Raw genomic sequence first — 15,261 nt, 5'->3', positions numbered from 1 at the left:
GGAATTAGGATGTTTGAGGTTCCCCAAAGGCGCTCTATCTTGTAAACAGGTGGCTGCCATTAGCTCACCAAATCTAACTTTGCAACAAACAAATACACAGGAGGCGAACCTGATAGAGTGCATCTGGCAAACTGCCTGAGAGTTAAAATCGGAAATAACTTAGGAGGCTCACTGATGACACATCCTGGGAAAACAATCCAATACAGGTGGTATGCAATGATAACAGATGTTGAACACAGAGTTTAACACCGAACCTCAACGCACTTCTAACTTCCTGTTTAAAAAAGAAAGAAAGAGAATACTAATCAACAGTAGCAGGGAGCTCTCGGTCAGCCATCAGACTTTTGTCTCTTTGGGCAGTTCCCATTTTGTTAGTGTTCCCTCGCTATATCGCGGGTTCTCTTTTCGTGGTCTTGCTGTTATACGGATTCTTTCATTTAGCATTTTTTTTTTTAAACAGCATTATGTTTTGGGACCTGACTGGCCGCATTAGCATATTTATAATACCTGTAACTAGCAAAGTGTTTGCAACACGTAAAAATAGACGGATTCAACTAAAACAAATGTAACTTGATCACACTAACTTCTATAAAAAATAAAATAAAAAAATACAGTCAGACACTGTTACACATTAGCCATGTTAGTGTATTCACAATCCCTGTTATTCCCAACCTTATTAGTGACACGTAGAAAAAAAAGACTGATATTGTCAAAACAAAGTTTACCATGACCATGATAACACCCAAACTTTTTAGTAAAAAAAGAACAATCTGAAAGTGCTACAAGTTAGCCACATTAGCATATTAACTATAACACCCAACCTTTGTTGCAACATATAAAAAAGTCCAGACTGATGTTGTTAAAACGAAAATTACAGTGACTATTCTAACTCCCAAACTTGTTAGTAACACATAGAAATTAAACACAGTTTGACAGCGTGTTAGCTGCGTTAGCCTATTTACAATAACACCCAACCAAACAATCTTTGAATGATATCAGGTCTTTGTTTTGGTTTTACCAATACTGGATATTTTCCTCTATGCAGGTTTAACTTTGAGAGTTAAAACAAGAGAGAAACGTTGGAAAATCTTATTGTGTTTCTGAAAAAAGTGTATAAAGTGTGTAGTGAGGGGTTTTAGCCTTTAAACATCTACAATAAATGTAAAAAATAATGATGTTTGCTCTGTGTATTTCACCTGTTTTGTGTTATTTTTGGAACGTAACTCCCACGATAAACAAAGGACCACTTCATCCCCAACTTCCAACCACTTCTGGCGGTTTGTGAATGAACACAAAAAAAGCAGTTCTTACCTTCTCCTCAATTTCAGTCTCACTGTCACACTGCAACATAAAAGCAGACACAGGAAATGTCAAAGAACTATTCATCAATTATCTCTGGTAGAATTTTTGTTGTTGTTTGCAATATCTCATATACTGGCCCCTTTCAATGCAAACAAGAGGGAAAGAGAAGTGTGGCAGGAATTATTTCCCACTTTTATAAGGAGTATAGCCCCTACTAAGTGTGTTTTTGTCTCGAGTTCAATGCAGTAAATTTGCAAAAGAAAAACAAATACTGCTTTACAGACTTTCCATATTAAGAGTCTGTTCAGTGATTTTGCATTCAGCTGCAGCTGGTTATTTAGCCCTCAAGTGTGCTTTAAAATTAAAATTACATCTCAAGGACACAGGGAGCTTAGACCTTTAGAATTCTCCAAGACAGCACCTATTATGTGTGGTATTTCAAATTTGCCTTGTGACAAACCAGTATTCATTATGTGTGTCAGATTTGAACAGAGATAAAGGAACTGAATAACAAGAAAGGTTGTTTGCTGATAGATGTTTTGTCTAACATGGCCAAAGGCCACATCACTTTTTTTTAGTGATGGTGGTGAAGCACCTTGTCTATGACACTTGAAATCGCACAAGCTGTTTCTCTCCTCTATATATGGGGGAAAGTAAAAAAAAAAAAAAAAAGTCAAACTTATAAAATAAAGAAAGAAATTCTGTTGTGCCTGGTCTTTTAGTTAAAACAGGGCTTGTATGTGTGGAGACCATATTCCACAACTGTAACCCTTGTGCTATCCTAGGCACTTTAACATTGGGAGTTGGGTCATTTAGACCCACTAGACAGTGCGCTGAAGCTTTTTCTTCAATGATTTGTGATATTCACTGGTGTCCATGGATTACATGAAATCTTTCCACCTTTATCCACCTTTGTCATGGTAGGAACAACACGTCAATGTAAGGGTGGGGTCATCTAAGATAGCACAAGGGTTAAATCCATCAAGTAGGAGACTTATTTTTATTTCCAACTCTTACTTTCTGCTTTGTCATTTTGGCAGAAAGCCTTCTTCCTAAAGAAAAGTGCAAAAGTGAAGTGGTCAAGCTGCAGGACAGTCCCACTGGACCTCACAGCAGGAAGTGAGGAGCAAAGCAACTCTATCGCATAGCACATGTTGGTGGTGGTGGGGGGCACCGTCCCTTGTAAAAATCTGTCTTCAATCTGTCAATTAAGTTCCTGTGGCAACATTTAAGTGGAGCCTCTTTATTTTGTTTGACTTGCTGTCAAAGCAGGGGACAATGAGAAGGGAGCTGGGTCAATGGAATCACAGTGCCCCTTTGTTGTTAGTGCGGTGGGTCCAAATGTATAATTAAGTAACGAGAGTAATCAGAACAAGGGGCTCCGTGGCCAAAATCTCTCAGGAGACCAGAAAGGGGCAAGTGTGTGTGGGTGTCCATGCCCCATTATCCATCCTTCTATTTCCAGACAAGTAATACAGCAGGGGTTCTTGGTGCCAGAAGCTTCTGTGTAAAACAATGTGACTCAACTCCTTTAGGAGGCTTTGTTGTTGGGATTACATGAATAACTGCACATAACTCCACACACTGCCCGAACGTATGTTTTTATTTCAATTAAAAAACAATGTAAAATTAAAATGATAACAAATTGCTAACTTAAACAGGAACTTAAAAATGTCTATTCTGACAAATATTGTGTTTTTGATCTTTTTACCATGTGCTATTTTTGGATGATAGAGGACATATTTATATAAAGAAAATTAATCTCAAAATTGCATTTGAGTATTTCTTTATTCAAATCATTTTGAATCAGGAGCAGATGAAAAAAATGCAGTTTGAAAAACTCGTATTTGTGACATAGAAAATACACGCTCTGCTCTGCAACAAAGACGGGGAGGGTAAAGGAAGGCGGGGTTGCTTTTCACCCACAATCCCGTTCTCAACTCACAGGGGAATTTCTGATGAATCTGCCAAAACTATGCCCTAGAAAACGACTAATGTGTAACAGTCTCTGAATGTTTTTTTTTTATTTTGGCTAAAAACGGCATAATCAGAACAGAAATAAAAGACCGCTGAGAACGCTTTGACAGTAGATCAAAAGATAACCATGTCTTTTTTTTCTATAAACAGCTCTTTTAGTACGTGGCAACAGAAAGTACAACTGCTGTAATGTCTAGACTTAGCCTGTACCAGGATGACATCTTTGTTAGCTCTCTCTTCTGCCATATTAAGGTTCAACTGACCCCAACCCAAACCATTAACACTCCACCACCATGCCTAACAACTATAATTACGTGTGCATGCTGATGCTCTGGTATTCATCAACCTATGATTAATTTCTTAATATGAGGGGAGGGAATATATGAATTTGTTTCATCCATCTCCCTTTCAAGCAATTAATTAAGCTTTATTTGAGAACCTAATATGTTACGGATTCAATGTGTCATGTAATGTATGTATAAGTGCAAACATGTGTATGATTAAGAGTAATTACAATGGATTAATTTAAATGTATATTTGGATGTATGTGCATATGAACTATTTTTTCATTTTCTAATCAATGCATTAATATATCCCATAATTGGGTTTATTATATCTCTGTATTAACACACATTTGTGTCTTTGTCTTCTTTAGTTTGTTTTTGAAATAAACAAGTCTGCAACATATTTTTAGCAGAAGTCTTGTGGATTCAGATGGAACTTTACTGATCTAAGCTCCCATGTCCTTTTTATTAACAATTTTGGCAATTTCTCTCAGCACTTACCATCTGACCTTGAGAAGTTAATTGAAAAGTGATGAAGAAAAGTGAGTTTCTGTTTTTTCTGGCAACATGTTAACAGACACCTTTAAAAACCAGAACTGTATGCATCCAACACATTTCTTTTTGCAGAGGTGTTACCACTTGTCAACAATCTAATCAAGTGCTTTTGATTGATAGCACCTCCTTGTTACTTCAACTGCTAATTTAAATCATGGCAGTACAGGTGAACTTAATTCATCACACATACTAACAGATTTGATGGTGGATTTGAGGAATGATTGCACCAACAGAATATAAAAAGAAGATTTAAGAGAGCTATACCTTTTAAAAGTATCCAAATATATAGTTTGTGTCAGGAGATTTAATGGGAATTTATTTAGGGGATGTTTTTCATACTTTTAGTAACTAATATAAAAACTCCAGTTCAGATGTCATTGAAAGAATGGTGGACATGTGTGCACTCCCTTTTGCATTGTTTTCCTAATAAATTAAATAGCAAACCTACATTAAAAAGACCCGGTGTTTGCTTCTTAAACTATACCCAACAAGCAGAAAAAAGAAATGTTGAAATAAACGAAAATCACAAACCCAGACAAAGTTATAAAACTTAAAAAAAAAAAAAACTTCATAGGTATTTTTATCATTTTCTATTCAGAATGATTTTTTTTTAAAAGAAAATGACTTTATAACCTGAATAGCCAAATGTTACAGACACATACAATTTTTTTCTATGCTTTGGAAAAAAGACATTAAATAAAAATCTGCTTTGTTGTTTTGTTCGTCACACATAACTTTCATAAGCTGTATGTTTTGACCTGCTTTAAGTGTCCGACAAAATGGTCTCTAAACTAATTTATAATCTGGAGTACCTTATGGATGAATTCTGGTTGTGATGACTGTTGGCGAAAAGTTAGCTTTTTTTTTTTTACAATGTCCAAAGTTTGTGGGTTATTCTGAATACATAATGTGAAGCAGTGTTGAACTTTGTTCTTCTTTTACATGTATTTACAAGATTGGGAGATACAGGTACTGTGAATACGCTAATGTGTAGCGGCGTCTGACTATTCTTTTTTCTTGTGTTAAGGTTGGGAGTTACTGGTCTTGTGAATATGCTAACACGGCTAATGTGCAACAGTGTCTGATTGTTTTTTTTATGTTGTTCCTAAAATGGTTGGGAGTTACAGGTATTATGAAAACACTAACGCACCTAATGTGCATAACTATTATAAACAAGATTTGGAGTTAGCCTAGTCACAGTAACATCTGCTTTAGTGGTATCAGTCTGGATTTACACGTGTTGCAAACAAGGTTGGGAGTTACAGGTACAGTGAATACTCCACCATGGCTAATACTTTTAATGTGGCTAATGTGTAGCGTGTTAAAAACAAGTTCTAGAATTACTGTGAACACTGCTAATAAAGCCTGACTGACGGACTTATCTCTGACATTTTTGTCTCACTTACATTTTATCAGGCTGAGATCAAATCCAAAACCTTTATTTCTTTGTTTTGATCTGTGCTATTCTTTGTCATACAGCTACAAATATGACTTCCACTTCTCCGTTGCTAGAAATGACTTTAAGCTCCTCAGTAATAGAAATGATCAAATGGTACTGACTACTCCCTGGGTACATGGCTGGCCTTGTTACTGTTGCAGCAGTAACTGTTCCACTGGAGACGAAGCCGTATAACGATGCAGCGGGTAAGGAGGAAAAATAATATCAAAAGAGCACAGTGAGGTGCTTATCCAAGAGGCATGCACTACAGTGGAGCATAAAAGGTACCACTAGCCCAGGCTCAAAAGGAAGCAGAGAAGCAGCACAGCAGGAGAAAGGAAGGCAGGTGGAAAAAGGTGGAGCAAACCAAAAGAACAAGCCGGGGGGTGGAGAGGGCATCAAAAAATGAAAAGATGAAAAGATGGAAACAAAGCAATTACGTGATTACTTTATGTGACTGTACTGTTGGGGGATTACACTTGGTCCAATCATAGAGGAATCAAACATGACTTGTTAAAAGATTTGTTCATTTGTACAACTGGTGATAAAAATCCCCTCCACAAGATTTCTTTTAGGTTGTTACAGTACAAGAAAGCAGAATGGTAAAAAATGTAGAATTGTTAGCTCAAAGCGAAGTTCTCCTGAACAGCACGTTTGATGGCCAGATGGGATGTTGTTAAAATCTGGGAGAAATGCTACTCACTAAGCTGCCTAACAGCAACCAAGCTCCCCTGCGGATTTTCCCCGTTCCTCAAGAAAGGAAGAATAAAGGAAAAAAAATGAATACCTTATCAGAGGCAAGCAGCAACGTCTGCTCCTGCCGACAGCCATCTAAAACTAACAGTGGACTAGTTTCAGCTCATTTCTCCAACACATCCCTTTCTTCCCACTTCCTCCATGAGCCCACCTTCCCTTGTGCCAGGACATCAGATGACTGCATTTGACATTTACACAGCTTTCTACACTTCTGAGACTAACTATTTATTCTGCTGACAGACCTGGCTTGAGTCAGGGCTCAACCTGGACTTGCCTCCATGACGACGCTAAAGCTTAAACTGGGTAGCAATGAAGGCAGGAATTCTCCCGGAGATTTTCCTAACCCTAACCCAAGGGCAGACAGTCAGCACGGCAGATCCCTGAAAGCATTAAAATGGCTGCCCAAAATAATCACAGTTTCACACACAGGTCAGTTGACTGTGAGATCAGACTAACAGATAGAAGGAAGAAGACAGAAGCAACTTGCCTGGCTTCTCTGCATCTTCGTCAGCGACTACTAGAAGAGCACGACAAACAAGCAACACTAGGGGAAAAACATCTGTGCTTTATGGTGCATTATCACAGTGTCTTAGAGTCAATACGGTGTGGTTACGTCTGCTTCCTAGTTTGACGTCAAGTGAAATTTCTTATTGTTCACAGCCCATGTTGCAAAAGAATGACCATATTTAACAAGGGAGCTTTCGCCAGCGACACCTAAATAACACGTGCTTTGACCTACTATAAATCTTTGACTGTTCATATGATTACAGTGAATCTGCTGATTCTGACACAGAGATAAGCGGCTTTACACCAATATGCATCCCATTAACAATGCTAAGTGTTGCATAACCACGTAAAGCCGCTATGCTCTGCAACAAAATCAGCAGATTTACATTGATTGCGAAAACACTTCCCTACTGTAAAGTGTTTCATGTCAGTGCAAAGCTGCTTTTCTCGGCTTCAGAATCCGCTGGAATCACATCAGTTGTGTCAACGGTTGAAGAGTTTCGGTAGTCAAGAGAAGGCCAACACCAGAGCTAAAGCTCCGGTGTTAAAGGGTTAACATTGGTGCATTTGGGTGCAGGAGGAACCTTTCTAACTGGTTAACCTCAAATCTCCTGTAAAAAATCTGAGATTATGATGATTATGGTGCTACCAAAGGGACAATTTTTAAAAAATTCAGACAAAAGTAAGACTCTGGAATGAGGGAATAGAGCCCTGTTCTTGTTGATTGTGGTCTGCAGATAACACAGCAAGCTTGAGCTTCAGCTAAAAACAAAATTGTGCAGCTGAAGGTAGTGTGTTGTTTCAAAAAGCACTTAAAAGCATTCATTTTTTTCAAAAAGCGACAGTGTGCCTCAAAACTCTGCTGCAAAAAAGGTTGAACACGCTAACGTGGCTAACGTGTAGCGGTGTCAAACATGTTGCTTACAAAATTGGGAGTGAGCGTATTCACACAGTCTGACTGAGTGATGGACTTATCTCTGACCATTTGTCTCGCGTAATGTGACATAAGGTGAAAATAGACCATTCATTGACGGATGTGCCCTATGGTGCAGAAAATACACTATGTTCTTTAGTTAAAAATTTAGAACACATTTTGATCTATACCTTCATTTAAAGACTACTTTTTGCACATCTAGCTTGCTTTACAATCTTTCTTTTGAGAGAGTAACAAGACACTTTGATAAGAATCTGTAAACAGGGGAGTGTCAAAACACATTTGACCTGTAAAGTGTTTTTATACAAGGAACACTAAGACAGGCCAACAAAAAAATAACAGAAATCTTTACATACAAGAGACATGACTTTTATTTAGAGGTCATTTCTCCTGGGAGATGCACCATGATATACCCCTGACTGCAAAGAAAGACTTCTGACAAACCCCAGCGTCTTGGAGTGAGAGCTCACACAGGGGTAATAGTCCATTTAGATAGTTGAAGACCAAAGCAGCAATGGATACTTATGGAACAACATCAATTTTCTCCTGCAATTTCCCTCCTGCAGGTAGTGGGATGTGGTGAAAAGGTGTGAGATCTGTTGCTACCCTGATGGAGAGTGCATGCTAAACCTCAAATCCTCCCCAAAAGCTAAAACATCAGCGGGATATCAAAAGTGGATTTTACAACAACATTAATGAAAAATAAAATAAAATATAAAAATAAACTAATGCTGGTTCTTTAGATGATTTCCTTGGTGAATTTTCTTCTAAACTCTTGTCATCTTTTCATAGCTTCTTCAATCCTTCTCCAGAACCTTCTAAATCCCTTTTGGGGTTACAGGGCTGCTGGAGCCTATCCAGGCTACTCTTGAGCAAAGGTGGGGTACTGTCTGCTGCAGTACCACACAATCGGACACATTCACACCTAGGGAAAATTTAGAGTCACCATTCAACCTATGAAGCATGACATTGGACGGTAGGAAAAGGCTAGAGTGCCCAAAGAAAACCCATTCATGCATGGGGGAACATGCAAACTCCACATAGAAAGGTCCCAACTAGGCTACGAACCGGGGCTTTCTCACTGTGAGGCGACAGCGGTAACCACTAAATCATAATGCAAGCCTTGATAGCTTCTCTTTTGGTGAAAAATGGTTAAGGCTTCAAAAAATAGCTAAAGTATTGTGGTATATATGACAACAAAAACACCAACTTCCTTAGTCACACAAAGCAAAAAAAAAAAAAAAAAAATCGAGTGATTTCTTTTGACCTTACTAGCTACATTTGAAAGGACTCTCCTATAGGGGGATCTGATCACAGGATCAAATCTATAGAGCCATTTGACCCTTGACCTCCCCAGCTAGTGCCATGGGAAGCCAGCTGATTACCCAGGGTGAGCCTGGGAGCTCTGGATTAGTAAAGTATTGATCTCCGCGAAGATGTGGGGTCCTTTGGGAATGAGAAGGAGAGAAAAAGCTCTGCCTGGCAGAAATATTATCGACCAGCAGGCCTAGACAGGATCTCACGCAAACCCATATTTGAGCTTGGGACCTCAGAGTTGGCTGTTCAAACAGAGGCTTCAGCAAAAGCCCCTTTCACTGAGGTCTACTGAGAGAGGACAGAGAATGAGAGTGAAAGAGGGTTGAAAATGACGGGCTTAAGAAGCTTTTTGCATTAGCCAGACAAACACAGGCCCCTGGTTCAGAGCTGACACACTTAAAGGAACACTCAACGAGGGCCACGTAAATCAAAACAGGGTGAGGAAAGATAAAGTCCTAAACCGAGGCCAAACTAAGCAGATTTTAACGTTACCCAGAATGCATGTTAACAGCACTGAGACCTGGCACAGCTCTACTGCACTTCCATGAAGTATGCGGTGAGGTCAAGGAGTAGGCGGGGGAGCAGGGGTGCAGTGCAGAAAAAGATTGATGGTGATAACAGCGTGGATAAACTTCAAAAGTACTCCCAGTTCTTGGTTAAATTAAATGACCTCTCGGAATCTACAAACCTTTGCATTTAGAAAGAAACCTAAGAGAGCAACAGAGCTGGCTCTGGTGCTTGTGTGATCCTTGGAGTCTTTTGGCAAGGGAAAAACAGACATTAAAGGCAGATATATGAGAGAGAAGGGATCATTTATGCAACTCAGAGAAAATAAGAAAACTGCCAGAAACCTGAGGGGACACGAAATACACAACTGTGCTATGAATGTAGTCATGGAAGAAAAATGGGTACTAGCATGAGACAAGAGGGTTGTTTCTTTTCCTGCATTCTGTCTTTTATAAGGCCGCTCTGCTCCGTTTAGTCTCTGCTGGTTGTGCGACTGTAGCTGGTGTGCAGTCTTGTTCCCCAGAGTTTTGTCAGCGGACACACAAAAAACGTGCACAATCCCAGGCACATTGCTGTGTTTTGACAGGGCCTCAGGCCCAGTGCCGCTGAGCTGCAGCAGCAGACACTGGGCATTGGAAATTTAAGTCGGGGGCATAGGAGAAATTAGGCGAGGAGGCAAGGAAATGGGATGTTGACTTGAACTGGCCCCGAGGGCAGCTGAGAGTCTCCCTGTGCAGCTCCGCTGGCTGCCTGACAGTTTGATGGAGCGAATGGAGGCTTCCCCGCGGCCCAAGCCGCCGTCTCTAACACTGATGTAGCTCAGTGAGAAACAGATTGAGCCTCCAGGCGTTGCTCTGTACTGCTACTCCCCTTGTCTCTCCGCTCTTCTCACTCTGCTGCTACTGCTAACTCTCGCGCCACACTAATCCAGTCAAGCCGGCGCGTAGAGACACACAAGGAAACATACACAGCAAATGCTTATAATTTTTCATGCAAAATGACACAGTGTATGCACACATAAAGACATTTGCATACAAAGAGATAATAGCAACACCCACAGAGAGCCTGGTTCCCTCCTTTTCTTTTCTCTCTATGACAGTAATGTGAAGAGCACTACAGATGCTGTTTACTAAGCTCTGGCTGACACACAGGGGGAAGAAGAAGAAGAAGAAGTAGAGGGAGGTGGGATAGAGGAAGAGGCAGAAGGAGTGGAGTCAGGGGGCTGGCAGGGCACCGCCATAATGAAAAGAGTCTGGCGACAGCCCACTGTGTGCTGGTCATGAGAAGCATGTGCTGCCAGGGGGCTCTACCGCTAATTTCAGGGGGCAGCCAAACGTTTCACGCTAGACTTGTCATCAGGCCAGAGGGGGCTTTCATGTGGGGTGACAGCGATTGCAAGAGGGTGGGTAAAGACTTTTGGAGAGGAGGAGCAGAGTGTAAAGGCCTCAGCTCCCTTCGTCCATGCCTGTTACTCCTATTCCCCTTTCTGCAATGATCAAATGTTATTGTGGGCACTCTCAGACGAGTGTCCTGTTGCAGCGACTCCAATTGGATTTAACCTCTTTATTCGTTTTGGTCTCTCCTGGGGTAGCCAAAGGCGGAACACACAATCCTCAAGGGGCTGCTGTATCAACAAAAGCAAGGCTACTTTTAAGTTTATGCTAGTGTAGATGACATCTTTGCTTTTACAACTATGCAATAACGTTTAGAAAATATAAGCATCCACTCCCTTTAGTTTGACGCTTGGATTTGTTTGTTTCCCATTATAATTAGGCGTCGTGTCAATGCGAACCGAGTCATAGAACAGCAGCGATTTTGCTGTAGCCAAGATCCAAAAATCTTTCGTTTTCTATAACACACCTACAGTACATGCTTTTTCCATCAGCACTTTTTTTTGTCTGCTCTAGATTCACAACGATTGGAATAAAGAAATACTCTGAGGTGTAATTTTGAGCTTAATTTTCTTTATAAATGTTTTACATAGTGAAAAAATGCCACAAGAACAAGTTAAGAAAATCATTTATATCAAAGTGGGTCTTTAATTAACTGGTATAACGCTATACACAGAAAGAAAGAAGGTACAATAGGAGCTGACTTGTTAGCTAATGTTAGCTTGGTAGGAATTGCCTTCATTCTTAAATTTAATATTCAACAAAAATTGGCTAAACCATCAGTACTAACCATTAATACATGTAAAAAAGTCTTGAATTTGTTAAGCTGACAGGTCGGAAAGAGGGATTTAATTCATGTCACCAAGGTCAAAGATCATGAAAAAACATAGGGGAGGCAGTACAGATTGTCAAGTCAGCTTGTACACCAGGGATGTAATAAAATAGGAGTGGAAGGGAGGTTAAAGAGCACGAGCTACTGAGGAACTGATCCAAACAACTAGTAGTCCCTCCCTGATTACAAAAAAAAGGCTGGGTCTGGTTTTAGAGCCAAGCAGGAGAGAAGCAAGGGTGAAATGTGCAAGATGGAGTCTATTATGAAAGCTGGCTGAAAAGTGTATGGAACAAGCCGTCACTCGAGAGGACAGGAATGAAGGGGAAAGGAATAACAGAGAGAGAGCAGTAAAAGGAGGAGGAGAGGGGAAGAAAGATGGCAGCCACACTGCACACTTCAGGCGGTGAATAATTTAAAGGAGCACTGGGGAGACCAGACGAAGATGAACACAAAACACTGGCAGTGTTTGACCTAGAGCTGCAGCTACATCAGTGCACATCACAGAGCGAGAAGCTTTCTCTTTTTTCTTCTACCTCCTCCTTTCTGTTTTGCTCTTCATCTGCCTCCCTCTGTGTCGGGGAGGAAACAGCTGTACACTTCTCTTGTTCCACCTCACATTCTATGAAACTCAACAGAGTGGCTGACAACTTTGTTTCACAAGAAGCTCCTACGTTTTTTGTAAGTGGCTGCAGGAGCCTCTTTCAATGAGGACAAACTGGTACTTAGGGCACAGTCATACATATCCATTTGCATGCATATGCCGGTGATGCAAAACCAGCTGATGCTTTTCTCCGCAAAGACTTATGCTACAATCACACCGGGCATGTGATGCGCATTCAATAATGTGTATTCTTGAAGGCGCATATATGGAATGTTGAAATAAGGGATTTGGTGCACAATGTTGGGAATTTTGCTCCAGGATTTTCTTTCACAGCTCTATCCCGATATATGAAAAACTTAGTGTCTTATAGTGCCGGCCGGGCACAAACCGCAATTATTAATTTCTCCTCCATGACTAATTTTCAAACTCTTGGCACTTCAGTGTAATAAAAGGGATGTCATCCATATGTCGCTACCAAATCCAAGTCCCTGATTGGTCGAAGTTTTACGTGGTTTAACTTTTAAAGTATGTAGAGCCCAAAAACATACATTTTTTATTGGAAATGGTCGCTTGAACGCGCATTGTTGAGGCTTACGTAGCTTCATATGCGCCTTCAGGGTTGATATTTATGCCAAGTTGAGAGCTGGGATTTACTGAGAACACACTATTGATTTATTGACTCCTGTTTTAAAGGAATCTATAACTTTTCCCAATTGGAGACGGTTGCTGTCGGGAGACAGGAGCAAGTGCTATGAGCAGCAGTAAATAACAGCTGCCCTGCGATCCGGCACAGAGAGGTTAAGCGGGACGCTTTCATGCCACCTTTATCAAGCAGCTATGAATCACTTCACCTGCTCAAGACTGTGTGTGTGCATGATGAAGGCCCTGCTGGACATCTGTGCAGGGAGTGGCAGTTGGGAGGACACAGGGGGGTATGATTAACCCACATGGGAGGGGCCGTTTCTTACTGTAATTAAGGAAATCTGTGGGTTTTTCTTCATGCATACTGATATATCTATGTATCAGATAACTTAATCTAGCAGAAACAATAAGATGCAGAAAAATAGGGTGTAAAGTGACACCCAGTTGACGTCAAAATTTAATTGGTTCTCTCCTCTGATTTTATCACTCCTCCTTCCCGTCCTCCTTCCTTGTCTTCTGTCTCCTGCTCAGCCTGTGTAGCTGATATTAATGGGACGTCCCTTGTTTGTAAATGTGCCAAGTTGCGAGCACCGCTGCAGGCTGTCTATTATAGCAGGCCTCCGGGGCAGCTATTCCATATGGTGTCACATATGGTGCTCAGCAGCATCAATTAATGTTGTTATAATACTGATTTTTACGAGCTCAAGCTTAACTCCTTTTGTTTTTCTTTTTTTCCCCTCCTCATTCAACTCCTCTTCGCTCCGCCTGTCAGTGATTCTTCTTTGATTTTTCAAACTGTTGTCATTAATCAGAGTTCTGTGGCAGAAAAGTTTTCCATATCTGAAAGCTTAAACTCATTCTTGACTGCTGTTTAGAGAACTTTAACATTCTTTTCCCAGTTTGTTCACGTATTTTGCAAAGATCAGCCACATTTGAGGCTGAGACATAAATTATTCAGGCTAAAAAGTATATATATATATATATATAATTTTTTTTTCCAGAACACAGCAGCTAGCTCTGGTCACATTAGGCCTGTATCATGGAACATTAGTGTGCTAAATTAGCCTTATATTTATGCAAGACAGAAAATTGCAAATGGATAAGGGAACAAAATGTGAGGGGCTCTTTTGTTCCCCTGTGCCTTTGGTGGTGGATCTGACAGGAAGGGAACAAGAGTGCAGCAAAAAGCCCTGCTCAAAAAGCTTCCCGACACACCAGCCTTGTCAGCGGTGGCACAATTAGAGACTAGATCACTGGTGCTTCCCAGTGAGAAGCATCTCACCACCACTCCTTTATGGAACTCTTTCGTTTGAGGAACACACTCAAAAGTGGGTTTTTAAAACGTTTCGGATGGCTAATCACTCTCAGGATGAAAGGCCCCGGCGTGTTCGTTTGTCTCAGCGTGGGGAGCTTCCCTCACCGTTTCTCTGTCTCTGATTCTGATTGTTTTTGTTCGTTTCCTTTTGCAGCAAGCAGGCAAGGCAAGCAAGCTGGCAGGAAGCGCTGTTTGAAGGTGTAGTCAGACCCAAGCGTAGGCCTGATGCTTTGTAGTGATATTTCCAGCAGCACAATCTCATTACTTTTTGACGCGGGAGATGGGTGCAGGGGCGGATTGTCATTTCACGCTGCCAAAAGTTCCACGAGGGAACAGCAAGGGGAATGGAACTTCAATGACCTGCATGGCTCTGGCTCATCAAGGCTGAATATATTAAACTAAATTTCACAGATAAAGCCCAATGAACCAGATCCTCAGAAATGCTTAAAATGTCCAGACCCTAGGGTGTTGCATTCTGTAATCAAATCTATGTCAAAAGCTCACGGTAAATGTTTTTTTAAACATTTTTGGAATTGCTGATTATTCAAAAGCAGCATATACATTCAAGTACTATTAAAAACCCTGGGAAGTATCACTGAACTCCTAAAAGTAGCTAAAGCTGCTGGGTGTGTTTTTCCATAGCACAATCATTGGCAGTTTTTTTTTTCTTAAAAAAATATCAAAAGAGTAGGATGGGATGTCAGGTGAAGCTGATTTCACACCAACTTCTTTCAATACAGAAAAATAAATTTGCTCTGTGTGAAATGCTGCCAGGAACTGATTGAAGCGACTGGTTACCATGCAAACCCCAGCCTGTTGCTGGGGTGACTGTCCTGAAGTGCTTCCTGGGTAATTTTCGAGGTCACTGGTTTTTGCACGGCTATGTGAAGCAGATGGGCCCAC

At 40.7% G+C, this 15,261-nt stretch overlaps 1 protein-coding gene across 7 annotated transcripts in view; it reads right to left on the bottom strand.

The window, feature by feature from the left end:
• Positions 1 to 15,261, bottom strand: part of fbrsl1 (fibrosin like 1) — a 358,066-nt gene that overhangs the window by 111,968 nt on the left and 230,837 nt on the right. For all 7 annotated transcript variants that reach the window (XM_023958685.1, XM_023958683.1, XM_023958687.1 and 4 more), the window contains one exon: positions 1,312 to 1,341. In XM_023958685.1, coding sequence (XP_023814453.1) covers positions 1,312 to 1,341 — 30 coding nt within the window. The remainder of the gene's footprint in view (positions 1 to 1,311; positions 1,342 to 15,261) is intronic.

Source organism: Oryzias latipes, chromosome 9 (genome assembly GCF_002234675.1).
Source record: "Oryzias latipes chromosome 9, ASM223467v1".
Taxonomy (NCBI): domain Eukaryota; kingdom Metazoa; phylum Chordata; class Actinopteri; order Beloniformes; family Adrianichthyidae; genus Oryzias; species Oryzias latipes.
The sequence above is the reverse complement of the archived record's forward strand: the minus strand, read 5'-3'. Positions and strand labels throughout refer to the sequence as shown.